This window comes from Pholcus phalangioides, unplaced genomic scaffold (assembly GCF_987345545.1).
Source record: "Pholcus phalangioides strain wild (caught in Gottingen) unplaced genomic scaffold, Ppha-v1.0 ptg000010l_1, whole genome shotgun sequence".
Classification (NCBI taxonomy): domain Eukaryota; kingdom Metazoa; phylum Arthropoda; class Arachnida; order Araneae; family Pholcidae; genus Pholcus; species Pholcus phalangioides.
In genome coordinates this window covers 11,134,782-11,156,179 of record NW_028301603.1, presented here as the reverse complement: position 1 = coordinate 11,156,179, position 21,398 = coordinate 11,134,782, and the positions used below count along the sequence as shown (strand labels likewise).

Sequence of the window (21,398 nt, the reverse complement as noted above, 5' to 3'; positions counted from 1 at the left end):
AAACCCGGGCAGCACCAAGTATTATAGCTGGTATTGAATAGTTTTCATTTATCTCTTGCTTTCCAATTCTCATATTCACACCTTATCAGGCCACAAAATTAGCATGATTATGATGATCACATGAGCTGGTAGCGGTTGTAAGTTCTATGATGTATGTTGTAGTGAAATCAGTGTCCTGAACTATAGTAGTCTAATTTGAGTCAGAAAACTTCAAGGTTCTGGATAATCCGCTGTGTTAATTTTTTGAAAAAATTTTCATCTTTCTTTTCTGCCAAGAAAATTTTTATTTTGTACATTTTTCCTACGAATTCCAGTTTGAAGAACCTTGATTCCTGTGGGTTCCCAGGCCAGCATTTTTCACAGAGCTTTATAGCAAATTAATAGTGCAAAAAACATTTACAGTAGTTGACATGAATGCCGCTCTTCACTTGTTAATACAAGACCGTCCGGCAATCGAGGGACCCGGGTTTGACTCCCGGTAGAGGCAGAGATGAGTTTTTTCCTTCCTTACAAAATTAACATCTAAAATAATAAATATCTTCACAACATCCAATCTTCTGTATATCTTGTATTTACAGTAGTGTTTAAAAAATATTGGATGATCAGTTTTTCCTTTTAAAATGGAATGCAAATTATATGCAAATTGGAATCGCATTGTATTGCATCTCTATATGCAACTCTTATGACTGAGTAAAGTTTATAGGAAAAAAAATGATATATAATATGCTATTCCCCAAAAGAAATTCATTCAAAGCTCAAAAAAAGTCGGACAGGGTGAATTTTTCTTGTTTCTGGAACTGTTTTTATTTATTCTAATTCAAAATTGTTTTCTTCGAAAGTGAGGCAAATGCCTTGTAAAAGACAAATGTCTCTGGAAACAAAAGAACAGACTGTTGAACTTATCCAAGATGGGCAAATCTACAATTCAATTTCTAAACTTTTAAGTGTTCCAAAATTGACAATATGTAATGTTTGAAAGGGATTTCAAGTGTCTGGTGAAGTAAACAAAATGTCTGGTTCTGGTCAACCAAGAAAAATTTCCAGAATTGATCACTTCATAAGCTTTGGATTATGAAGTGATCAAAATCGATTTGGATAAATTTCATAAATATTTGGACATTCTGAAGGCCCTATGGCATAGCTGCCAAGTCTCCCGAATTTTTCGGGAATCTCCCGAATTTTAGCTTCATTGCTCGCCCTCCCGAAAAGTTCTTAAATCTCCCGAATTTTTACGAAAATCACAAAAATCCCTAATTGTCCCTAAACATTCCCTACTTCATTAAAAAAAAATCCCCGCTTATGAAAACAATCCCTAAGAAATTTCTTGTGGGGCATGAAGCCCTTTTTTTCTTCCTTTCGAAATGACGTCACACGTCGTAAATGGGGAAATTCCCTTTTTAATGAAGTTTTACAAACCCTCTGATGGTAACAAGAAAGTTGTTTGTCATCCTACAGGGAAATTTCTTAGCAGCCAATAGTCCTGGATAATAATTGAAGATTATAGTGACGCGCACATGGTCAAAATTTCTTTTGTTGAAGTTACGTACGTGCGATATAACAAAGCATGAATACTGATAAGCAAAAACATATTTAATCAATTTTAAAGACACTTATTCCGATGAGTTTCCTCTCATCAAACGTTCCAGAAGAGGGCCGACTTTTCCTTTTTGTACAAGTTGTGTTACGGACATAAACATCGGTCATGGAAAGACTGACATAATCACTCATGTGAAATGAAAAAAAAACACCATCAAGCAAGTGTCAAAAAAAGTCAGTGTTCTTCAAAAATTGACGGTGTTTTCCTTCATCTTCCGATGATTTTGGGGTCATTTGCGCAGAATGTTTGTTCACAGCGTTTCTGATTGAACACAATATTTATTTTTACATCACTGAAGTTTTGGCCTCCAATTTCACTTGTTTTTTGCGCAGGAATTTTATTTCCAAGGGTTTAACTTCTATGTGAGTAAAATCCTTATTTTAATTTGACTAGTTTTTAAGTAGGGATTTAATTCCCTACGCTTTAACTTTTATGTTTGGAAAATCCCTATTTTATTTGGAAAAATCCCTATTGTATTTATTAGGGAGTGGTTTTAGCATAAAATACGGGTTCGCGCGAAAATCTCCCGAATTTTCATTTTCAAAAGTTGGCAGCTATGCTATGGCAGAACTTAAATGCTCAGATATGGATTTTTCAACAAGACAATGATCCCAAGCAAACATTCAAGTCTGTGAAGTCAGGGTTTACTGCCAAAAAAAAATAATTTAAATTTCATTCGGTAAAGAATCCGAGGAAGTGTGCAGTGGAGATAAACCAAGAATTCCAAGACAGCTATGGAGTTTCTGTCAGTGTCTCTTTAACGTCTTTATAAAGCTTGTCTTTTTGGTCGAAGACCCACAAAGAAACCTTTAATTTTCGTTAAGAATAAAAATACCAGACTTGATTGCATTCTGAAGCACCAAAGTTGGACTCACAAACAATGGGCAAAGGTTCTTTGGAGTGATGAGTCCAAATTCCAAATGTTTGAATCAAGTGAACAATATAATAGATTGCCAGTAAACCAGCGATTCAAAAGGAGAGATATCAGTTTCCTACAGTTAAACATGGTTGTGGTAACATCATAGTGTGGGGGCTGCTTTGGATCTGCTGGTGCTTTAGTGCAAATGCAAATAACAGGCACCATGGACAAAAAAAATATCTGGACATTCTAAAGGCCCATGTGTTGCCCTATGGCAGAACGCAAATGCTCAAATATGGATTTTTCAACAAGACAATGATCCAACGCACACATCCAAGTCTGTGAAGTCGTGGTTTACAGCCAAAAAAAGTTCTAAAATGGCCATCACAGTCACTTGATCTGAATCCAATAAAGAATCTACAGCAGGTGTTGAAATGTCATTGCAAAGCTATGAAATTTTCTAATTTGGATGCAAAGTTTCAATTTTTTACAACAAGAGTGAAAAAAAAAATGGCTACCAAAAATTTCACTGATTTGGTGGACATGATGCCCTGCAGATGCAGTGTGGTACATAAAGCCACCCTACCAAATATTGAAAAATGTTGTTTATTTTTGATGGTTTGATAGTTCTTGTGAATCGTGCAATTTTTTTTACCTCACAAGTTTGACTATTTTTGTAATAAACAAAGTATATGATTTGATTACGAGGTTGTTTTCAGGTATGGGTAAGAATCAAATCTATATGCTTTATGCACCAATTTAACCCATGCATTAAAATGTTTGAACAACAAGGTAGTCTAACTTTTTTTGAACACAACTGCATATCTGGCCACTAGGGCTGGAGTCCTTGTCAGCCTCCTTTATGCAAAGTCCATGGGTCTTGGCAGTGTGCAGTGAATTAAGGGCGAAACAGGTAGGAGTAAGTACCTCTCTCCCCAAATTAAAAAATCATTTTATATTACTTTTTGGATAATCCGAGTTTCCAGTAATCTGAGGTAGTCTCTGTCTCATTCACCTCGCCTCACAGTATCAAGACTACTGTATGAGCAATTTAACAGAGCAAAGTGCCAACTAAGGCTGGTAATCAGAACACAAAGTGTGGCATCAGTGCAAATGGCAGTCTCGCAAAATTCTAAGAAAACATACAAGCAAAAACTCATTCATTATTACCAAAATTTTCTATGCATCATATGCAGATTCAAATTTTACTTCTACAGCAACTATCATGCCCCCAATCAGTTGAGGCCACTCCCAAATGCTACAAAAGACAGAAGGGGCAATAAGGTTGAATCAAACATGAGACCCTCTTTCTTCTGGGGGGGGGGGATGTCAAAATAAACAAAAGAACTAATCAAATTACTCTATTACTGCCAACCAGAGGGAGTGTTAGAGATGTATGGTAAATGATCAATTCCAGAAAGTTGCATCATTCTAAAATATGAGTTGTTTTCTCCAAACTGTTCAGTCAATTAAGGATGGAGAAATAATTTTTATTCTGTTCACTGATGCTACTACAGTCGAATCCCATTAGAACGAACTCCAAGAGACTTCAGATTAGAAAAGTTTTCATTAAAACAAGATTTTCACTATAACTGTGTTAGCTAAAATGTCAACTGCAATACCCCTCAGATGATACCAGCCACTGGTTTTAGAGGAATGTTGAGTCTACACATTCAAACTGATGATGATCCACTCTCATCAAATCTTGTTTATTTTTATCCGTATCAATGGATCTTTTTCCCCTATGTCTTACTACTATGTAACCAGTAGTTATGAATTTTTAGGCCCCATTTCATCATCAACCATTTTCAATCCACTGCTGGATGACGGTCTCTTATAAATTTTTCCATTTTACTCTGTAATTTAAGTGACACTACATTTGTTCTGTATATTTAAATGAATGCAATTTTTCAAATTTGATAATCTATTCATGAAATTTTCAGTTACTGGCTTATTAAAAGTTTCAGTCAAATAGCATGCCATGATTTTGGTCCCAAAACGTTTCTGTAAATTTCATTCAGAGAATATTTTAAAATTCCTAACTTATTTTTGTCATTACCTTTCAGGAAATCAAGAAGAGACTATGTCAGTTTTTTCTTTGAAACTTAATATAATTCCACTTGAGAAGAGTATATAGTTGTCCATGTAGTAATTTTTTTATTGTTTCTTCTACTTATATTTTTGCACATATGTTTTGATGTGATAATGTGAAAATGATAGACTATTGTTTTTATCAGTGTTTAAATTAATCTTATACATTTTATGAAGGACTCGATTAAATTACACTTTCACTCATTCTCCGACTGAAAATACATGTAAAACTGTTTTTTATGCAAACATTCAGAAGAAAAACATGTAAGTAATATGCATTTCTATCCAAGCCAACTGAATTATTAGAAAACATATTTCTTACAATAGACTGACCTAGAAACGATCATTGGATCATTAGTATGTATTTGCATGAAGTGGTGTATGACACCGATTTCTTTATTTGATGTAAACATCACACTGAATAATGTGAAGAAATTTTCAGATTTATAGTTAGCTCACATTATAATTATCACTTTTACTGTTTTTTCACCATTGATGCATGTTTTTTCTAACTGTGAAAAACAGTCTAAGCCAGGGCTAGACAAATCTTTAAAACAAAAAATTACATTTTTGACATGAAATAATACAGGGTAAAATCATCAGTTTATATTCTAGTGTCTGTCACGTGGTTGAAAAAAATACATATCCGATCTAAATTTTTACATGCTGCAGGCATGGTCTGAGTGCTTCAAGCTTTTATACTGTAGACTCCCGATTATACATAGTTTACTAGCTCAAAAGCTGTGGATATAATCTGCAAAATGGTTTAAAAGAGTGGTGAACAATAAAAATTTTACTAGGATGAAAAGTATATAGTTTCTTCGAAATATAGTGTTTATGCCTTGTCATTTGAAATTTTTAAGTCTTCGATCGAATTTGAAACTTTCCAAATTATCTAAGCTCTAAAGTAATGTTCTTCATTAGCCCTTCCCAGTCTGCAAAACATTTCACCTTATTCATGTTAGCTGCTATATAATTTTAAATCCATCTTTTTTTCTGTCTGAGCCACCAGCAGGTCTGTGAATCATTTCTCATACTTATTTTTTTTCCATCCCATAAAATATCTTTGCATTTATTCTAGTCCATGAAATTGTTTGACTATTTTTATTGCTCTGCTTGTATAAAAAGGTTGAGGGTCACTGCTCTAAAGCTCTAACTACCTGCAAATGGAAAATACCTAACCTAAAGCTATAGAAGTGATAGGGGGAAAAATTTCTTACTAGATGTTTCTGATACCAATTTTATAGAGCTTATGCTGATTTTTTTTAAAATATGAGACCGAATTGCTGGTTGTATGTAAATATTTCCAACAGCACCATTTCGTCACTAAAGAGAGTATGAGTTTACAAGAATGTCTGCTGCTTGCAAGACTTTTTCACAAATATGATTTGAAACTAATATGTTACACAGAGATTTTCAGTCTTTAAAGTGACTTCAAAGATCCTTCCCATCCCTTAATTAAGACATTCCTAAAGTTAATATAATAGATGCTTAAGGCTGTAAAAAAACTGCTCAGAACATATCAATTTTGATAACAAACACCTTAAACACAGGTTTTCAAAATTAAATAAAAATCTTGGTAATATCCCATGAATAATCAGGAGTCTACAATAGTCATTCTGATTTTGAAAATGATGTGTTTGATGTTAACAAATGAAAGGAACCTGATCTGATTTTAAAGTGCCTAAACTTTTGTATTTTTCTCGTCATTGTATTTGATATTTTCAGTCGTTTTTCCTACTGTTCATATATATTTTTTACCACATTTTGGTTTATATGCATTCTGACATTTTCACCTATAGAGTGTATGAGAATTATCTTTCCACAAATTTTGAAATTCAATGAAATCTCAAAGAAACAAGATCGTGTAGTGTTAGGCCGGAATTACACTATAACAGTTTGATAAAAGTTCTTTTATAGAACTTGAAAAATTCAACCAATAATCATACTGATTACATTTGCACAAATGTAACCAATTGTCTTATTGGCTGCATTTTTTAGGTTTTATAAAAGAACTTTTATCAAACTTTTATAGTGCAATCCCAGCCTTACATTACTTGTACAGGCCGGGTTCACACTGGACTGATATGATAAGCAATACGATTGGGATGTACGATTTGGATGATTGATTTACAACCAATCCATGTCGATAATGCAGTGGTTTTGCTTAATGTATCAGTCTAGTATGAAGCCAACCTAAGAGCAATACAAAGTTTTTGTTTTAATGCTAATTTTTTTAATTTCATTGAGAGGCGCAGTGCACTTGACATACATTAGATAAGGAATTCCTGAACCGATGGATCAGCCTCCTTTTCTATGAGGATACATTAAAGATCATTGTAGCATGGTTAGTCAAAGCATGTTAGGAAAACGACGGCTCAGTTTGACCCCCACTTTTACGCAACATTAGTTTTCCAAATAACCTGTTTCGTTCAATTCATGTATTGTTTATGTTTTGAACATGTAAAATGTATGGATAATAATAACTGTTTGAAGATAGTATGCGCACATATTCTGGTGACTGGAATCTCAAACATTAACGTAGATATATTCAGAGCCTCCTTTAGAAAGTGTGTGTGACGAGTATACCTACACTATAGGCCCTGCAATCAAATAGGAAAAAAACTTTATAAAAGATAGCTGTCTTTCAACTATGACAATGTTTGAAATTACTAAAATCAATGAAGGCTAATGTAAACCAGTGTCAAAGGTGTAAAAATAATTCTCAGGCTTGTAGTATTAGTTGTAGATTTAAAAATGAATAATTATTTGTTTTTAACTTAATGGAGTTGATTTGAAAAAATACCCAAAATGTAAGCTAAGAAATGGTACATGAGTTTTTATTCATTTTTTAATGAAATCAAGTACCTTGTATTCGCCTCTCATAGATTGTGTACCTGTAAAAGTTCACTTCTGTAAATGAAATAGCCACTGTGACATGTGAAATATTTTGACAATATCATAAAATTCATCAAGTTTTAATATTAATTGTTCACATTTGATGTAATGTAAAAATGTATATATCAAATAAATGCAAAAAGAATATACACATATTCTTTTAATAAAATCATAATTTAAACGAAATGATCTTGCTGTGTGCATGACTTTGTTCTACCAATGAATACTCATCCAGCCGGGATGCTGGGAACAACCGTTATAGTAATATTCTGGGGAAGATACTTTTGTCTTTCATCCTCAAGCATTTTTGCTAGTCTTTCTACATCAAGGCGTGGATCACGATTTTTCAAAGCAGGACATCCGCAATTGATTCGTAACCTCATTGCCTGTAAGTGAACAAAACCGATGCATAAAATAAAAAAGGTAGTGCATTTTATAATAACTTACAAATAAAAAATCTTTCGTATTTGTTTTACTCTAAGTAGAAAAACAAAGCATAATTCAGTTTTAAGCATCAAAAATGTTAATATAAATTTATGTAAGCTTCCGCATTCTTAGTACTAATGAGGGCATGATGATTGTGTTGAAGGAAGACTGGGCTATTAATTAACGACCAAAAGTTTGAAATGGAATCGGAAATTTTACAATTCAAACAACTTTTTTTAGATAAATAACCTGATGTGCTTTAGTACTCCTGGCTGCCATTTTCAAAGATATCGCTATATGGCATAACAGTCAATCTACAAGAACGAAACATCTGTTAGTTCCCTCATATTCCATTGTGTTTGGTCGCCACCCTAATCATGTAGTTGAAGGGTTTGGATGAATAACGGTCTATGTCATTTATTTGAAGTTTATAGGAGACGATTAAAGTTATGGCTGAAAAGGGGACCCCCCCCCCCCAAGAGTAACGTAGACCGTTTTTCCATCTGGGAAAAAAACTGACTCTCCACTGCAACATAGACTGTTGTTCCAATTACAGAACTCCCAGTTGCAGCTTTAAAATAGCATATGAATGAAATGTGTGGTTTTTTACAGGAACTAACTTCAGGAACCTGTAACAAAAACTATATCAAACATTATTCAGTCAAAATTAAAATTTTTCATGTTTCTCTTTAGATTTCTTGATGCCACTAATTCTAGTAAAGTTGAAATTACAGTGAAATCTCTCCAAGAGACACACCACTCTTTGTTACTCTGAAGAAGTGAGCCAGTATATTAAAGGAGTGATAGTACAGTTCAACAAATTGGATTAAAACCGACATTTTCATTAAAGCAAGGAAGATCATGATATCAGGGTTGGAATTAACATATATACACACAAACGTCTAAAAAATTCATTTCTCTCTCTCTCTCATCAAGGAACTTGTTAAAACTCAGTTTTAACAAGAGCCAAACTGTATGTCAAGTTTTGCTATGAAACCCAGAGTCGCAACCCACTTATTTGGATAATTATATAAATTACCTTTAGAAGCCGTAAAAATATAGCAGCCTTGACTATATTTTCACAGCTTCTCTCACATCATGAGAGCAACTGAAAACTAAAAATTCTTCCTTCCAGTCACAAACAGATTTTCTTTCTAATGGTGTGTGAGGAGAAAATATACTTCTCATTTTCACTCCCAAGGCTACTTTAGGATCTCTATTTTTCGGCAGCAGTGGAAGTTGCATACTAACATCTGCAGATAAAAAAAAATGGATAGAGACGATTTTCCTCAGCCCACAATACATCAAGGATAGTGACTTTCTGAATATTATGCTAAGGTATGAACTCGGGAAGAAAAGCAGTTTCCCTGAGGAATGTCTATGAGGTGCATGTACAGTTGTGTAGTAGTAGTCTCACCTTCAGCACTTCGTGCTACTGTATGTGCTATAATAAAAGCATGTTTGTGTCTCCCACGGTGTAATGGTAACTTACTTGCCCATATTACAAAAGGACTAGGGTTTAATTCCCAGCTCTGAGACTTTCCCAGTTAATCTTATCATGATATCCAAAAAGTCTCTTTCCTGATTTGCAACCCCCGGTTTCATTGCAAATTGTTTTGGCATTTACTGTCACTCCTCTCATTTTGATCATAATAGAGTTCTGTGGCACCGTGTATGTTACTCAACCTCAAAAAAGTAGGAAGCCAACTACTACCGGTGAAAATACAGTATTTTTCATTTAAATAATTCTTCTACTTCGGTGGTGTTCCCATCCTTTCATGCCCTCCTTGAGAAATGCATAGGAGGCTTGCTTACCACAAGTAGTGCAAGGATGCTTGCTCTTATTCCCATAGACATGCCTCAAAAGAAGTGCTCATCCCTACAAAGGTGTAGGAAGATTTTTTTACCCTCAAAAAATCTGTAGAATGTTGGCTTATCCCTAGAAATGCTTACAGTTGGGGGGTGTTTATATCAATAATTCAGAAAATATATTTTCCACTTACTTCTTCCATCACGGAATCTAAACGGGCTGATCTGTTCTGGTGACTGGGATGAGTGGATAAAAATTCTATGTCCGGAGTATTTTTGAATTCACTTATAACATTCATTTTAGACCAGAAGGCGCTGCTTTCACGGACATCAAAGCATGCCTATTTGATGTGAAAGGGGGGAGAAAAAAACAATCAATGCCTATAAAGTGCAAATTATTTCAGATTTACCACTGACATATGTTTTTTGCATAATTAAAAAGATATACACAGGTGTCCTTGTATTAAAGTGATTCATTGGTTCTGTGAAATTATAGCATAACGTGAAGAAGTCAGTTGAATTTAACATGGGTGAATTTTTACAGAAAGAGCATTTTTGTGAATGTACTTATGAATACAAATTTATGCTATAGTCGATGTTGGTTATTAAAATCATAGAAAATGTTATCATTTGGGTATTGTTATCACTTTTGCAAGCAACGGACCAGTACCATAACATGGGGGAAATTTTTTTTTATAGTTATTGGGACCTTTGATAATGCTATCAAATTTTTTTCTGTCGCATAAAGTTTAACCAAACATTTTTTTCCCTGTAAGTTATCCGTATCAGGTTGCAAGACTACGTAGGAAGCTAGAAGGTGTTCTTTCCCCCCTTTTGACAAATATTTTCGTAATTAATGACATAATCAGTCCATAGTGTTCACTGTGATCTATACACGCATGGAGCTGCTTTTGTAATGGCCTTCCCATAGTGAAGGCAAATGTATGATGGAAAAAAAAAGCAGTTCTTGATTAGTTTCTTTCAGTTGACCAAATTAAAATTTATTTTCCTGAGACTTTCTCAAGGGATCTGGAAAAAGTATTTTGTACATTAAAAAAAAATTGTAATTTGTTATATACATTAGAGTTTTATTCCAACATCTCACAGTGGCTGATAAACAAAATTTTAGCTAAACCTTAAAGGGAAAAAAAAGAAGTCCCATTTTAGAATAGAATTCAAAAAAGAATAGAATAATTGAAAAATTTACGACCAATTTCGTGTGAAACAAAAATGGTTGTCCCATTTTACCAATACCCATTTCCATACATCCCGTTCAACCAAACGGGATGTATAGTCACCTACTTGCAGATGGGACTTTTTTTTATTATAATTATCAGCCACAACGGTAAAATCTTCGATCATGATACTTCAGTTATAATTAGAAAAAGCATTACACAGAAACAAACTTCAAGTGAGGTTCACAACACATACATTCCGTCATGTACCAATTTGTTAGAAATTCCACCGAGGAATGTGTACGAGGTGCTTGTGCAGTTAAATAGTAGTAGTAGTAGGATATAGTTATCATTTGATTAGTGTTATTAGAGACCCTGAGTCCCAATGTGATAGCATTAAGCAGCATGGACTAATAATTGATTTTAATGATGTTCACTTCTGACCATTCTCGATTACTGAACTGGCTTTAGTGGGAGTAGGGATCTTTCTTACCTGGAGAGCTTAGACTGATAACTAAAGCAGGTATGAATCCGGGGGGGGGGGGGGGGGGCAATTGCACCTCCTAAGTGCCGAATAATATGGGTATGAGTAGAAATTTGTCTATCTCTTAAAATAAGAGTCGATGCAATAAACCGACACAATGAATTGCCCCTCCTAATATATCTTCCTGGTCTGAACTAAAGTAGGAAAAAATTACTATAAAACATGTATACCATGCGAATTTGAACATTTTAATCCTTTAGGTGGCACAGCAGTAATTGCTAAACCATCTTCAAAATGTCCTTAACCTTTCAGGGGGCATCCACATGTAGGAGATGATGTGCGGATTAATTAAGAGCACTTTTTTTTCCCCCCTACATACATGCGTCTGCTTGAAGGTTAACATTCTGGTGGTGGCGCATCTGCAATAACACCAATGGTGGCATCGGATCTATGATATCCATGACCGAAAATCTATCATAATCAGAAATGCATATCATATTGCTCGGGAAATGGGGAATAGAATAAACCAGATGTGTCAATATAGAACTCCACCAGCTATTAATAGAGCGGTGGAGGGTCCGTTCCATCCCTAAACTTAGGAGCGATGATTAAAAAAAATTTGAGCGTGGATCTCTTAGGTCAAGTGCCACCATCTGAGTAATGAAGTAGGCTTTCTTTCAATTTCAGCAGGTGAAGAACTAGGGTTTTGGGAAAAGTGTTCCATTGAGAAATAAATTTTACAATGTACCTGGGCTTGTAGATGCCAAAATAAGGGGCTTTAAAGGAGGCGAGATATCTCGTCAATGATGCTCAAAGGTTAATGCTATGCAATAAATATTGTAAATATTTCAGTGAAAGCATTGCCTACCGGATAATACAGTATTTTGTAGAGAAGTTATATTAGCTTATTCTACATGCTAGTCATACCCAAACGAGATCTGTTGTTTAGAGTGCCGATTGCATGTCATACAAACCTTTGCAGCGAGTTTCAGTCCTACTTCATCAGCTTCATTCTCAAGTTTTCTGCTGTAGGGCAGGTGAAGTAGAATCTAAGAGAAAAATGAGAACCATGTGAAAATTGTATATCAGATCACACACTTTGAAATAAAAAAACATTTCCCCCCCGAATTATTTGAATAGTTTTGACGCTTAGTGTGTGTGAGCATTCATATAAAATTTATCCATTTCTATTGGAATATAGAAAGTGTAGAAATGAATTACTTTTTGGGTTAGACAATACAAGGGAACGACCGACGTATATTGACCCGAAATTGCAAAAAGGAACCACAGCTAAATGCGTTTCAAAACTATATGAAGTTCCTTCATCAGTAGCAAACAGTGAAAATACTCTTTATAGCAGGAGTTACTCGCTGTTGTAGACAAAAGAGTCGAATTCAAAATGAACCTGCAACAAGAGCAAAGGAGGAAGAAAGAAAAGCTACATATACGTGTGTGTGTTTTTATGTGTTGACATCAAGTCCATCTCTGCTTATGAGCACTTCATTTGCTGACATTTGGCAGTTTTTCAGAGATTTCTATGTCTTGATTTGTGATTTTGTTTACCATGCCCACTTGAGTCAGACCAGGCCTCAAAATTATTTAGAATCCTTCTAAACCTCTATATAAAAGATTATATTTTCTGATAAATTCCAAGCCGTTTTTGGCCGTTTTGCCTTTAATTTATTATCTTCTAATCATGCTTTTTTTCCATGGGTGGAGATACAGGAGGTGGGGTCTGTTTCCACCTATGCAAACAACCTGTATTTAAAATAGTACTTTTTCATTATAACCATACCACATATTTTTGACACCAAATTGACACATTTTGGGTTGTTTCTTTCTGCCCGTGTAGGCGAGATATACTAGGTTTGAATATAACTACTGCTTCTAACAATAATTTGCGAGAAAATTTGCCAAGACGAAAAAGTTGCCAAGTGGTATGGTTATAACGGAAGAGTATCTGTGGAATAAATCAACGAAGATGGAGAAATAAAAGAAAAATACTTATAATTCAGATACTCACATCGACAGCCTGCTTCACAAGCCAGTTAGCAAGTAAAGCTAACGAATCACTTGGCAGAATCGCCCAAACAGCTCCAATAATCAAAACCAAAAAGCAATCGACCAAATGGACTACACTGAAATTCTCTGCCTGTGGAAACATAACACAAATAGATTCATTCAAAAAATAACATATTTCGCGTCATCATAAATACACCTGGTAATGCTCACTGGATGATTGAAGGAAAGTAAAAAACTTACTCCATGAGCTAGAATTGAATGAGACATTTCGTGAGCCAATACTGCTCCTAGCTGATCGTTGTTCGAACACAATCTTAACATTCCTGTGAAGACAAAGATTTGCCCGTTCTGTAACAATGAAAAAATAATATAATCTTAGTTAAACGTTTTACCAAAACTTCTCATTAATCATAAAATCAAACATATCCAGTTGAATGAACTTTGGATCAACCCAAACTATAGCAGTGGTCTGCAATCTATCGTTCACTAAGATTATGAGATTCTGAAACTTAGAAATAAATACCCATGCAAGCTGACAATTGGCAACATCACTTACATATGTTTCAACAGATACTGTGTGGACAGCGGATCATAGATAGTGTTTCAACACTTTATTTACAACGAACAACAAGAATATTGTTTTTCAATGAAAACCAAACCGCTTTTAATATAAGTATATGGCAAATTTTTTTTCCAAGGTGTGCATAGGGAAGAAGGAAGTATAACATGACTTTCTCTCAAGCAGGGGTTCTCGACCTTTGCTCCCCCAAAGCTCTTAGGGGTTCCATTAGACAAGAAGATAAATCAGTAAATTTGATAGATAAATAAAAAGCCTATGGGGGGGTGGCTCCACAATAGGAATTATCAGCTGAAAAGGGTTCCGCCAGTCAAAAAAGGTTGAGAACCACTGCTCTAGAGAGAAAGATTTCTGACCCAAATTGTAATATGACCAGAGCTAGTGAATGCTGGAAAAGAAAAACCTCATGATCGACCAATATATTGCTACTCTTTTGGTCCATCTCAGGATCATTTTTATTACAATTTTATTTTGGAAATACTTGTAGTAATATTATTAAATACTTGTAGCAATGAAATCACAAATATTATGAAGATATTTGTATATCAGTTGGTTATAATCTAATCAAAGACAAAATACAAATTACTCTTCAAGTAAATTTAGCGATAGTGTAAAGACATAACATCAGGGGTGAATGTTATACAGCCCCCAAAAAGCAGAATATGTCGCAGAACAATAGAAAGAATTTCAAGAAAAAGTGCAGAAAACACTATTATATATATACACGGGGATTTTTACTGCATAACATTTTCAGTCAGCTGAGGGCTTGTTGCAGAACAAAGTTGTTCTTACAAGCTGAATGGTGTTATTATTTTGGATGAAACTAGGATCACTGATCTGGGTATTCTTATTGATGAGCGTCTTAGGTTTTCTGTTCAGAGGTGATAAAAAGAGTGAATAGAATGCTCTTTTTTTTTTTCACCTCTGGACAAAAAAACAGATTTGCCAGAAAGAAAATGCATTTCCGTATTTTATTTTTACTATCATTGTGGCTTAGTCTTCGAGTTTTTCAAAAATACTTCGAAACACAAAGGTAAAAATACATTGATTTAGTACAGTAAATGTAGCAATATTTTTCTTCGAGACATAGAATTTTGAGAAAAAGAGGTTTGGCTGTACATACTGGAAGTACAAAAGCATTTTCTAAAGGGTTATCTATCACAGCAATTGTCCATTTTTTATCATATATCTGTGCTATGTCTTTGTTAGCTTCAAGCAACTGATGAACCACAGTCGCAACTCTCTTGGTGTATGAATGCTGCACTGGTAGGAAGTCTTTCTGATACAATTTGCAGATCTGTAAAAGAAACATAAGAAATGATGAATGACTTTCAAAGTTTAAATATCATTCAAGTGATCACATTTCTTACAACTAGTGATTGCACAACTTGTAAGCCGAATCTTGAAACAAACATCATGAGAACTTGGCTTTAAACAAAAAAATGAGTAAAAAATTGTACTGTGAAATAATTATTTTTTTAAATTACAATATAACATAAGCAGGCAAAGACAGTTATCAGTCATAAATAACCGAATCGAAGTGTTTTCAAATTTTCCCGTTTTTACCTCTTTAAATTCAGCATCAGCTATGACTTTGAACTGTTCTGAATTGAAAGCCATGAAACGTTTTCTTTGTGTTAGAGGCGCTTCTTGGAGATGCATCTGATAGTAACAAAATGTAGCAAATCCAAACAAACCTAAAGATACTGCATTACAAAAAAATTGTGTTACATGATATGCTTACGAGCATAACTTGTTCTGTGTACTTATTCGGATCATTCTCACAAAATTTGCCTAAATTGTATTTTGAGCAGTTTATATGAAATTTATTTGACACAAAACTTTTTTATTGTCACTTTCTATTTATATTCCAGTTTCTAAAAAGTCGCCACTCTATTTTTAATTTTTTCATCAACAGATTTTTAAAACTTGCTCAAACAAATTTTCAGTTGTTAAGGAAATGTCCTTCTCCTGACTCTGTCCACAGCCCATTTTTCAAATTTTAAAATGGTAACATTCTATCCCTAAAACAAAAATATATTCTGTTTTTCAATAATATAATAGTTGTAGAATCCAATTAGTATACTTTCATATTTTAAATATTTTTTATCAATATTTTATAGCCAAAAAAATTGAAATTTTTCCCAGCTTTCTTTTTTTCCCCCCATTTGTGGCATTTGCAAAACATTGGTGCAAGTCCTACAACACCAGTTGCCACCTATCAAAAAATTTTTATTCAGAAGGTTAAGAAGAATGTGCCCATCACTTGAGCCGCCTTTTAAATCAATTAGAATTACAAACTAGGTTTATTCAGGAAAAAAAATGTGAGTGTTTTTATTAAATGTGCTTCTACTGGCTATTTTTTTTGTACGGAAATATAAAATTGAAAATTATTTTCGCTTTACAACATGTTTCAATTCAGAGACACATCTATTATTTCTACAAAGCGCATGTCTTCTCGCTTAGTTTTTGATCGGTGTTGCAAAATATGTAAAAATGTCTTTCTTCTGGCATTAGGTAACCTGAAGAAAGGTTTGATCATAAGTTAGGGAGGGGGACAGTAAAAAAAATTCAAATTTCTTGGCTGCAAGAAAGTTGCGGGAATGCTTCATCTGAAGACTTTGCTTTGAGATTGAAACTCATGCTTTAGCAAAATAAACACAAATCAGAAATCTGTTGGCTATAAAAAATAGACGCTATAAAAATTGTTGGCTATAAAATTGACAAAAAAAAGTTACGAGAAACACAAATTAAAAAAAAAAGAGAGAAATAAAAATGCAATTGACAAAAAAATTGTTCAATGTATCAGCGCTTGTTTAAGTTGAAAATTATTTACCGAAATAAATGGAACATGTTGCGAATGTCAAGCATCAGTATCAAATTAAGTGCTGAAACAGGCAAAAATGCCTCGTCAGATTTACCTATCTCTTAACATGTTGCATATAAATTAATTTTTCAACAAACTTCTTTGCTGACTATATTTCATTTATTCGCAGGTAAAGAAGTGTCTTCAAGAATTTTTTTTTTGATTTTTGTGGTTAACATTTTTTTTTATCACCTTTTTTTTTTTGTCCAATTTCGTGAGAATGACCCATTCGTAATTTAAAACACACATATATCAAAGCAAACTTTCCCTATAAGAAATAATTGAAACTCAAATGATTTGTTCCACAATCGTTTCCCTCATACCAGAATGACATCACAGAGGCAAGGCTTTAATTTGGAATTCTTGTTTGCATTAATACACAAAAACGAGGGGGGAGGTGAAAGGAGGTCTTTAATTGGCCCATGGAACTTAGGACAGGCCCCTTCCTAAGTTCCATGGGCCAATTAAAGACTGTCTCACCCCCCCCCCCTCCGTTTTTGTGTATCAATGCAAGCGAGAATTCCAAATTGAAGCTTTGCCTATCAAGGGTCCTGAAACTATTGAAAGTTTTCATTAATAAACATATACATAGAGTAATTTTTTTTAATTTGGTCTATAAAATAATTAAAGGATCTCTGAAAAATGCTTGGGCTGACTCCTGATCCTGTTAAAACAGTCATGCCCACAGTGAGAGAAAACAAATTGTCAGCATTTCAGTTATCATATAACATTCGGCAGGCAATGGGAATATGTAAAGCTCTTAATAGACTAGTCCTCATTTTGGCAGCTTTAATATGCATATTGTAAGACATAGCTCGTTTATTAGCCCTTATTTATCAGTTTTATAAACTTCATTGATCCCCATTATAACTAGCACAGGGCAAACAGCTAAACCTTCCGTAAAATATATCATCTTTTTCCAAGAAGACTTTTTTCTGATTTTTTGCTCCACCCTCCCAACCCTGAAAACAATAACAGAATAATAGAAATGCTCTATCATCTGTTATTCATAGTGTATGCATATCCCTATACAGTGATACCTAAAAGATAATTCATTCCGCAATCACATTCTTTAGATTGAACATAATTTTCTATTAAAACAAATATTTCGAGCTGAAATTTGAATATGCTATGCATGCTATTTCACTATCCCACATAAAATATGTTGATATACATTGAGGGGGATAATCTGAAATTTCGGAATTGTTTCAATTGTGTTCCTCAAACAGAGCTTAATTAATCTCTGATGAAATCATTCTGTAGGCTGTCACAAGAAATAGGACAAAACTTTTTAATATCATAAATATATATGCTGCGAACAACAGATCAAAGATCACATTGTATTCCAATTTCAGCTTAGAATATTTTCGAAAGCTCAGATACATAAAAAAATCACTGATAAATTAATAATTGAAAAGAAATTTATTCACCAAAAATCTTAGTTCGATTTTGCTTCAAGATGCCTAGAAAATATTTCCTCCTGTCTGACGGAAGATCTTTCCACCATTTACGAATGCCTCTGGAAAACATTAAAACAATTCAATTCTCACACTTCTTCACTGATAAGAATGCACTAAAAAAATGTATTATCAAAAATCATTTACTCATTTCATTCATATCAAATTGAGTAATTGAACCAAGGCCTGTGGTTCAAAGCCAATTTTGAAAAGCTTCCATGTTTTTTACTTGTTTCAAACCTTGTTCTGTGGTTTTGAGAGGTTCATACATTAAGCTCTCAGCAAAATACAAATACAAAAATATGCTCATCCTCGATATGATTATTGACAGGCCTCTTTTCATCTACATAAATTTGTCTTCTAATAAGTAAAAATAATATACAGTGAAATGCCTACAAAACAATACTCAAGGGACCAGAGAGACACATAATTATAAAGAAGTTATAGTTATAGATGAAATACATTAACATTACTCTGTGGTCTTTTTATAGACCACATTTTAGTGCACTTTTTATAGTGTTATTGTGTTGTAGATGAAATACACATTAACACTATAAAAAGTGCACAAGGACCACAGAATAACAATGTTATATATGCAATTATCTTTATAGTGGGCATCATTACATAGAACTTTCACTGTATATAGTGATTTATAGAAGAGTTGATCCACTTTGCCCAAGAATATTTAGAAGACACCAACGAATAAGGCAAATACACAAAAAATAATAAAAGTCCTAATGCATTTCAACACCAATGGGTGCCGTCTTCAGAGGAAAAATTTAACCACTAGTTTCGCTGACCGAGTTTCCCATTTGGGTTGAATACCAAATCTTCACGCTCGGTTGCTCAGCGGAAGAAGTACGTCTGTTTACTTCAAACGTCGTGGTCAGAATGAAGCTGTGAGCCTGCGTGAGATACTAATGCAGCATACTAATGTATCTCACGCAGGCTCACAGCTTCATTCTGACCACGACGTTTGAAGTAAACAGACGTACTTCTTCCGCTGAGCAACCGAGCGTGAAGATTTGGTATTCAACCCAAATGGGAAACTCGGTCAGCGAAACTAGTGGTTAAATTTTTCCTCTGAAGACGACACCCATTGGTGTTGAAATGCATTAGGACTTTTATTATTTTTTGTGTATTTGCCTTATTCGTTGGTGTCTTCTAAATATATAGTGATTGCCATCAAACTCTTTCCCCATTATTTTGTTGACTGGAAGTAGGAGCATAAGTGAGGTGTTTATCTCTAATGATGAAGAAAATCAGCCTTGAGGCATTAATCACTGTTCTTCCACCTTTGCATCAACTTCGATAGGTTCCCAATGGTTTTGGCAAATCCCAGGTGCCAGGGTAACAAAAACCAATTGATATTGACACCTAGCTTTTTGTGTGTGTGATTACTAGCTCGGGAAAAAGATATACGATTGGCTTATGAAACACAGTGAAACCTTGATAGCAGCTGTGCTGGTCGAGTAGTCATACTGACGGACTCACATCATGAGGACCTGGGTTTGAATCTCACCGTCGCCACAGTGGTGATCGGCAGAAGTTGGTTTTCTGTGGTTCCCAACTTTGAGGTGCAAATGCAAGCCAATATTCCAGTTAAAAAATCTCGCCACAGAGAGTAACAGGGGTGAAATTTTTCAACCATTACATTTCACTCATAATCACAAAAATTGATGGTAGATGGCAGCACTACACATAACAAGCATTGTACAGTAACAAACTTCACGTTAGGATTCCAACATGTACGAATTTGTAAGACGTTCCGCAGAGGAATATGAATGAGATGCATGTGGGGTTTAGTAGGAGTGAAACCTCGATATAATGATACTCTGCGAGCCAAGGAAAATATCAATGTAGAGGGATTATCATTATATTGGAGGCAGCATTTAACATTAGAGTACAGATATTTCCTAACAAGACAAAAAATACTGTTGTAAAAAATATCATCGTTATATAGGGTATCATTATAGTGAGGTTTCAGTGTATTTGCTTGATGCCTATTTCTTCCCAATTTTTCAAGCTATGGTTGCAAGGAAACAGTTCACTAGGAATACTGTTTCAATGCTGAACTTCCTTGGCACCCCAGCATAGACAAAGACTTGTATTAGGTCTATCTGGCTAGAGTCCCCCTCCCCAGATATTTTCAATAAATTTATGCCTACGAGTCCCAGGCGACCTTAACAATTTGTTCTTGATCAAAGTCTGTAATAAATTAATCATGGGCTGAGATATTGGGGAGGGGGGTAGCATCAACGGTGAAGCCAACTGATCTGATATATACAAATACAACGCCACAACAGGCAAATTGCCCAACGAGGTGGCTGACTTAAGAACATCATGGATCCCCGAGCCCCTACCTACTACTGCTACACCACACATGCACCTCCCCCCTCCGCGGAACCCCCAACGAATCGGTACATGCCGAGACTTTCTAACGGGGAGATCGGCTCGCATTTGCGCCTTGAAGTCGGGAACCACAGAAAACCAACTTCAGCCGACCACCACTGTGGGGTTCGAACCCGGATCCTCGCATCGCGAGTCCGTCACTATAACCACTCGACCACCACAGCGGTATATGCATATGAATTGACATCATCAGTGTTCCTCTTCCCCCCCCCCCTCTACCACAGACTTTCAAGTCTATCAGCGCCTGTGGTCTTTTTACACGGTTCCAGATTTACTCCTAAATATTTTACTTGAATGAAAACCCATACAATTTCTTTTTCCCCAATACGTTCATTTCGTCCCAATCCGTTGCCCCTAAAATTAAGAGAATAAAACCCTTCAACAACCTTCCAGTCAAAGCAGCAAGGACTTTGGCAACTGGACGAAGAATGACCCATATGAGTGGATTAAGGTCCCGTCTCGGAGACACTTTAAACGTCCTCGCATTTAACTTGTCCAAGTGGGGCACACATAACCTAGGCCGGGAACATAATAAACTGCTTCCATAAATGGCACCATTTATTTTCCGTAAATTGCTAAAACAAACACAGATCTGAGTATTTCCCGTAGCTTGATGACGAAAGAAATTTTCGCGAAATCGGCAATTGAGTCTGTTTTTCAGGCTGCTATTTACCAAACGCGAGGGAAACATTGTTTACAAAATACGTAAACAAAGATCACGTGTC

General features: G+C 34.9%; 2 protein-coding genes across 3 annotated transcripts in view; one reads left to right on the top strand and one right to left on the bottom strand.

Annotated features, from left to right (window-relative positions):
* The window catches only part of LOC149080916 (uncharacterized), a 26,007-nt gene extending 18,379 nt beyond the window's left edge, over positions 1–7,628 (top strand). Inside the window, exon 10 of one of the 2 annotated variants that reach the window (XM_089237602.1) lies at positions 4,523–7,628. The gene's annotated coding sequence lies outside the window, so the exon portion shown is untranslated. The remainder of the gene's footprint in view (positions 1–4,522) is intronic. The other variant, XM_089237603.1, reaches the window with a different exon arrangement.
* Positions 7,510–21,398, bottom strand: LOC149080915 (metalloendopeptidase OMA1, mitochondrial-like). The gene is made up of 9 exons (XM_089237601.1): positions 21,060–21,398; positions 18,235–18,323; positions 15,505–15,644; positions 15,062–15,235; positions 13,602–13,709; positions 13,363–13,491; positions 12,314–12,388; positions 9,875–10,021; positions 7,510–7,831 (listed from the first exon to the last, which is right to left on the bottom strand). Exons 1-9 carry the CDS (start codon positions 21,362–21,364, stop codon positions 7,673–7,675), a joined length of 1,326 nt encoding a protein of 441 aa, XP_089093727.1. The 5' UTR covers positions 21,365–21,398; the 3' UTR covers positions 7,510–7,672.

What these genes read in the sequence shown, in the direction of transcription:
- LOC149080915 (XM_089237601.1), bottom strand. Translation starts at nt 21,364, where the DNA reads ATGTTTCCCTCGCGTTTGGTAAATAGCAGCCTGAAAAACAGACTCAAT. An exon ending in CTTGCTGCTTTGACTGGAAG is followed by an intron (nt 18,324 to 21,059) that starts GTTGTTGAAGGG and finishes AATGTTTTCCAG; the next exon opens with AGGCATTCGTAAATGGTGGA. An exon ending in CTGATGCTGAATTTAAAGAG is followed by an intron (nt 15,236 to 15,504) that starts GTAAAAACGGGA and finishes TTTCTTTTACAG; the next exon opens with ATCTGCAAATTGTATCAGAA.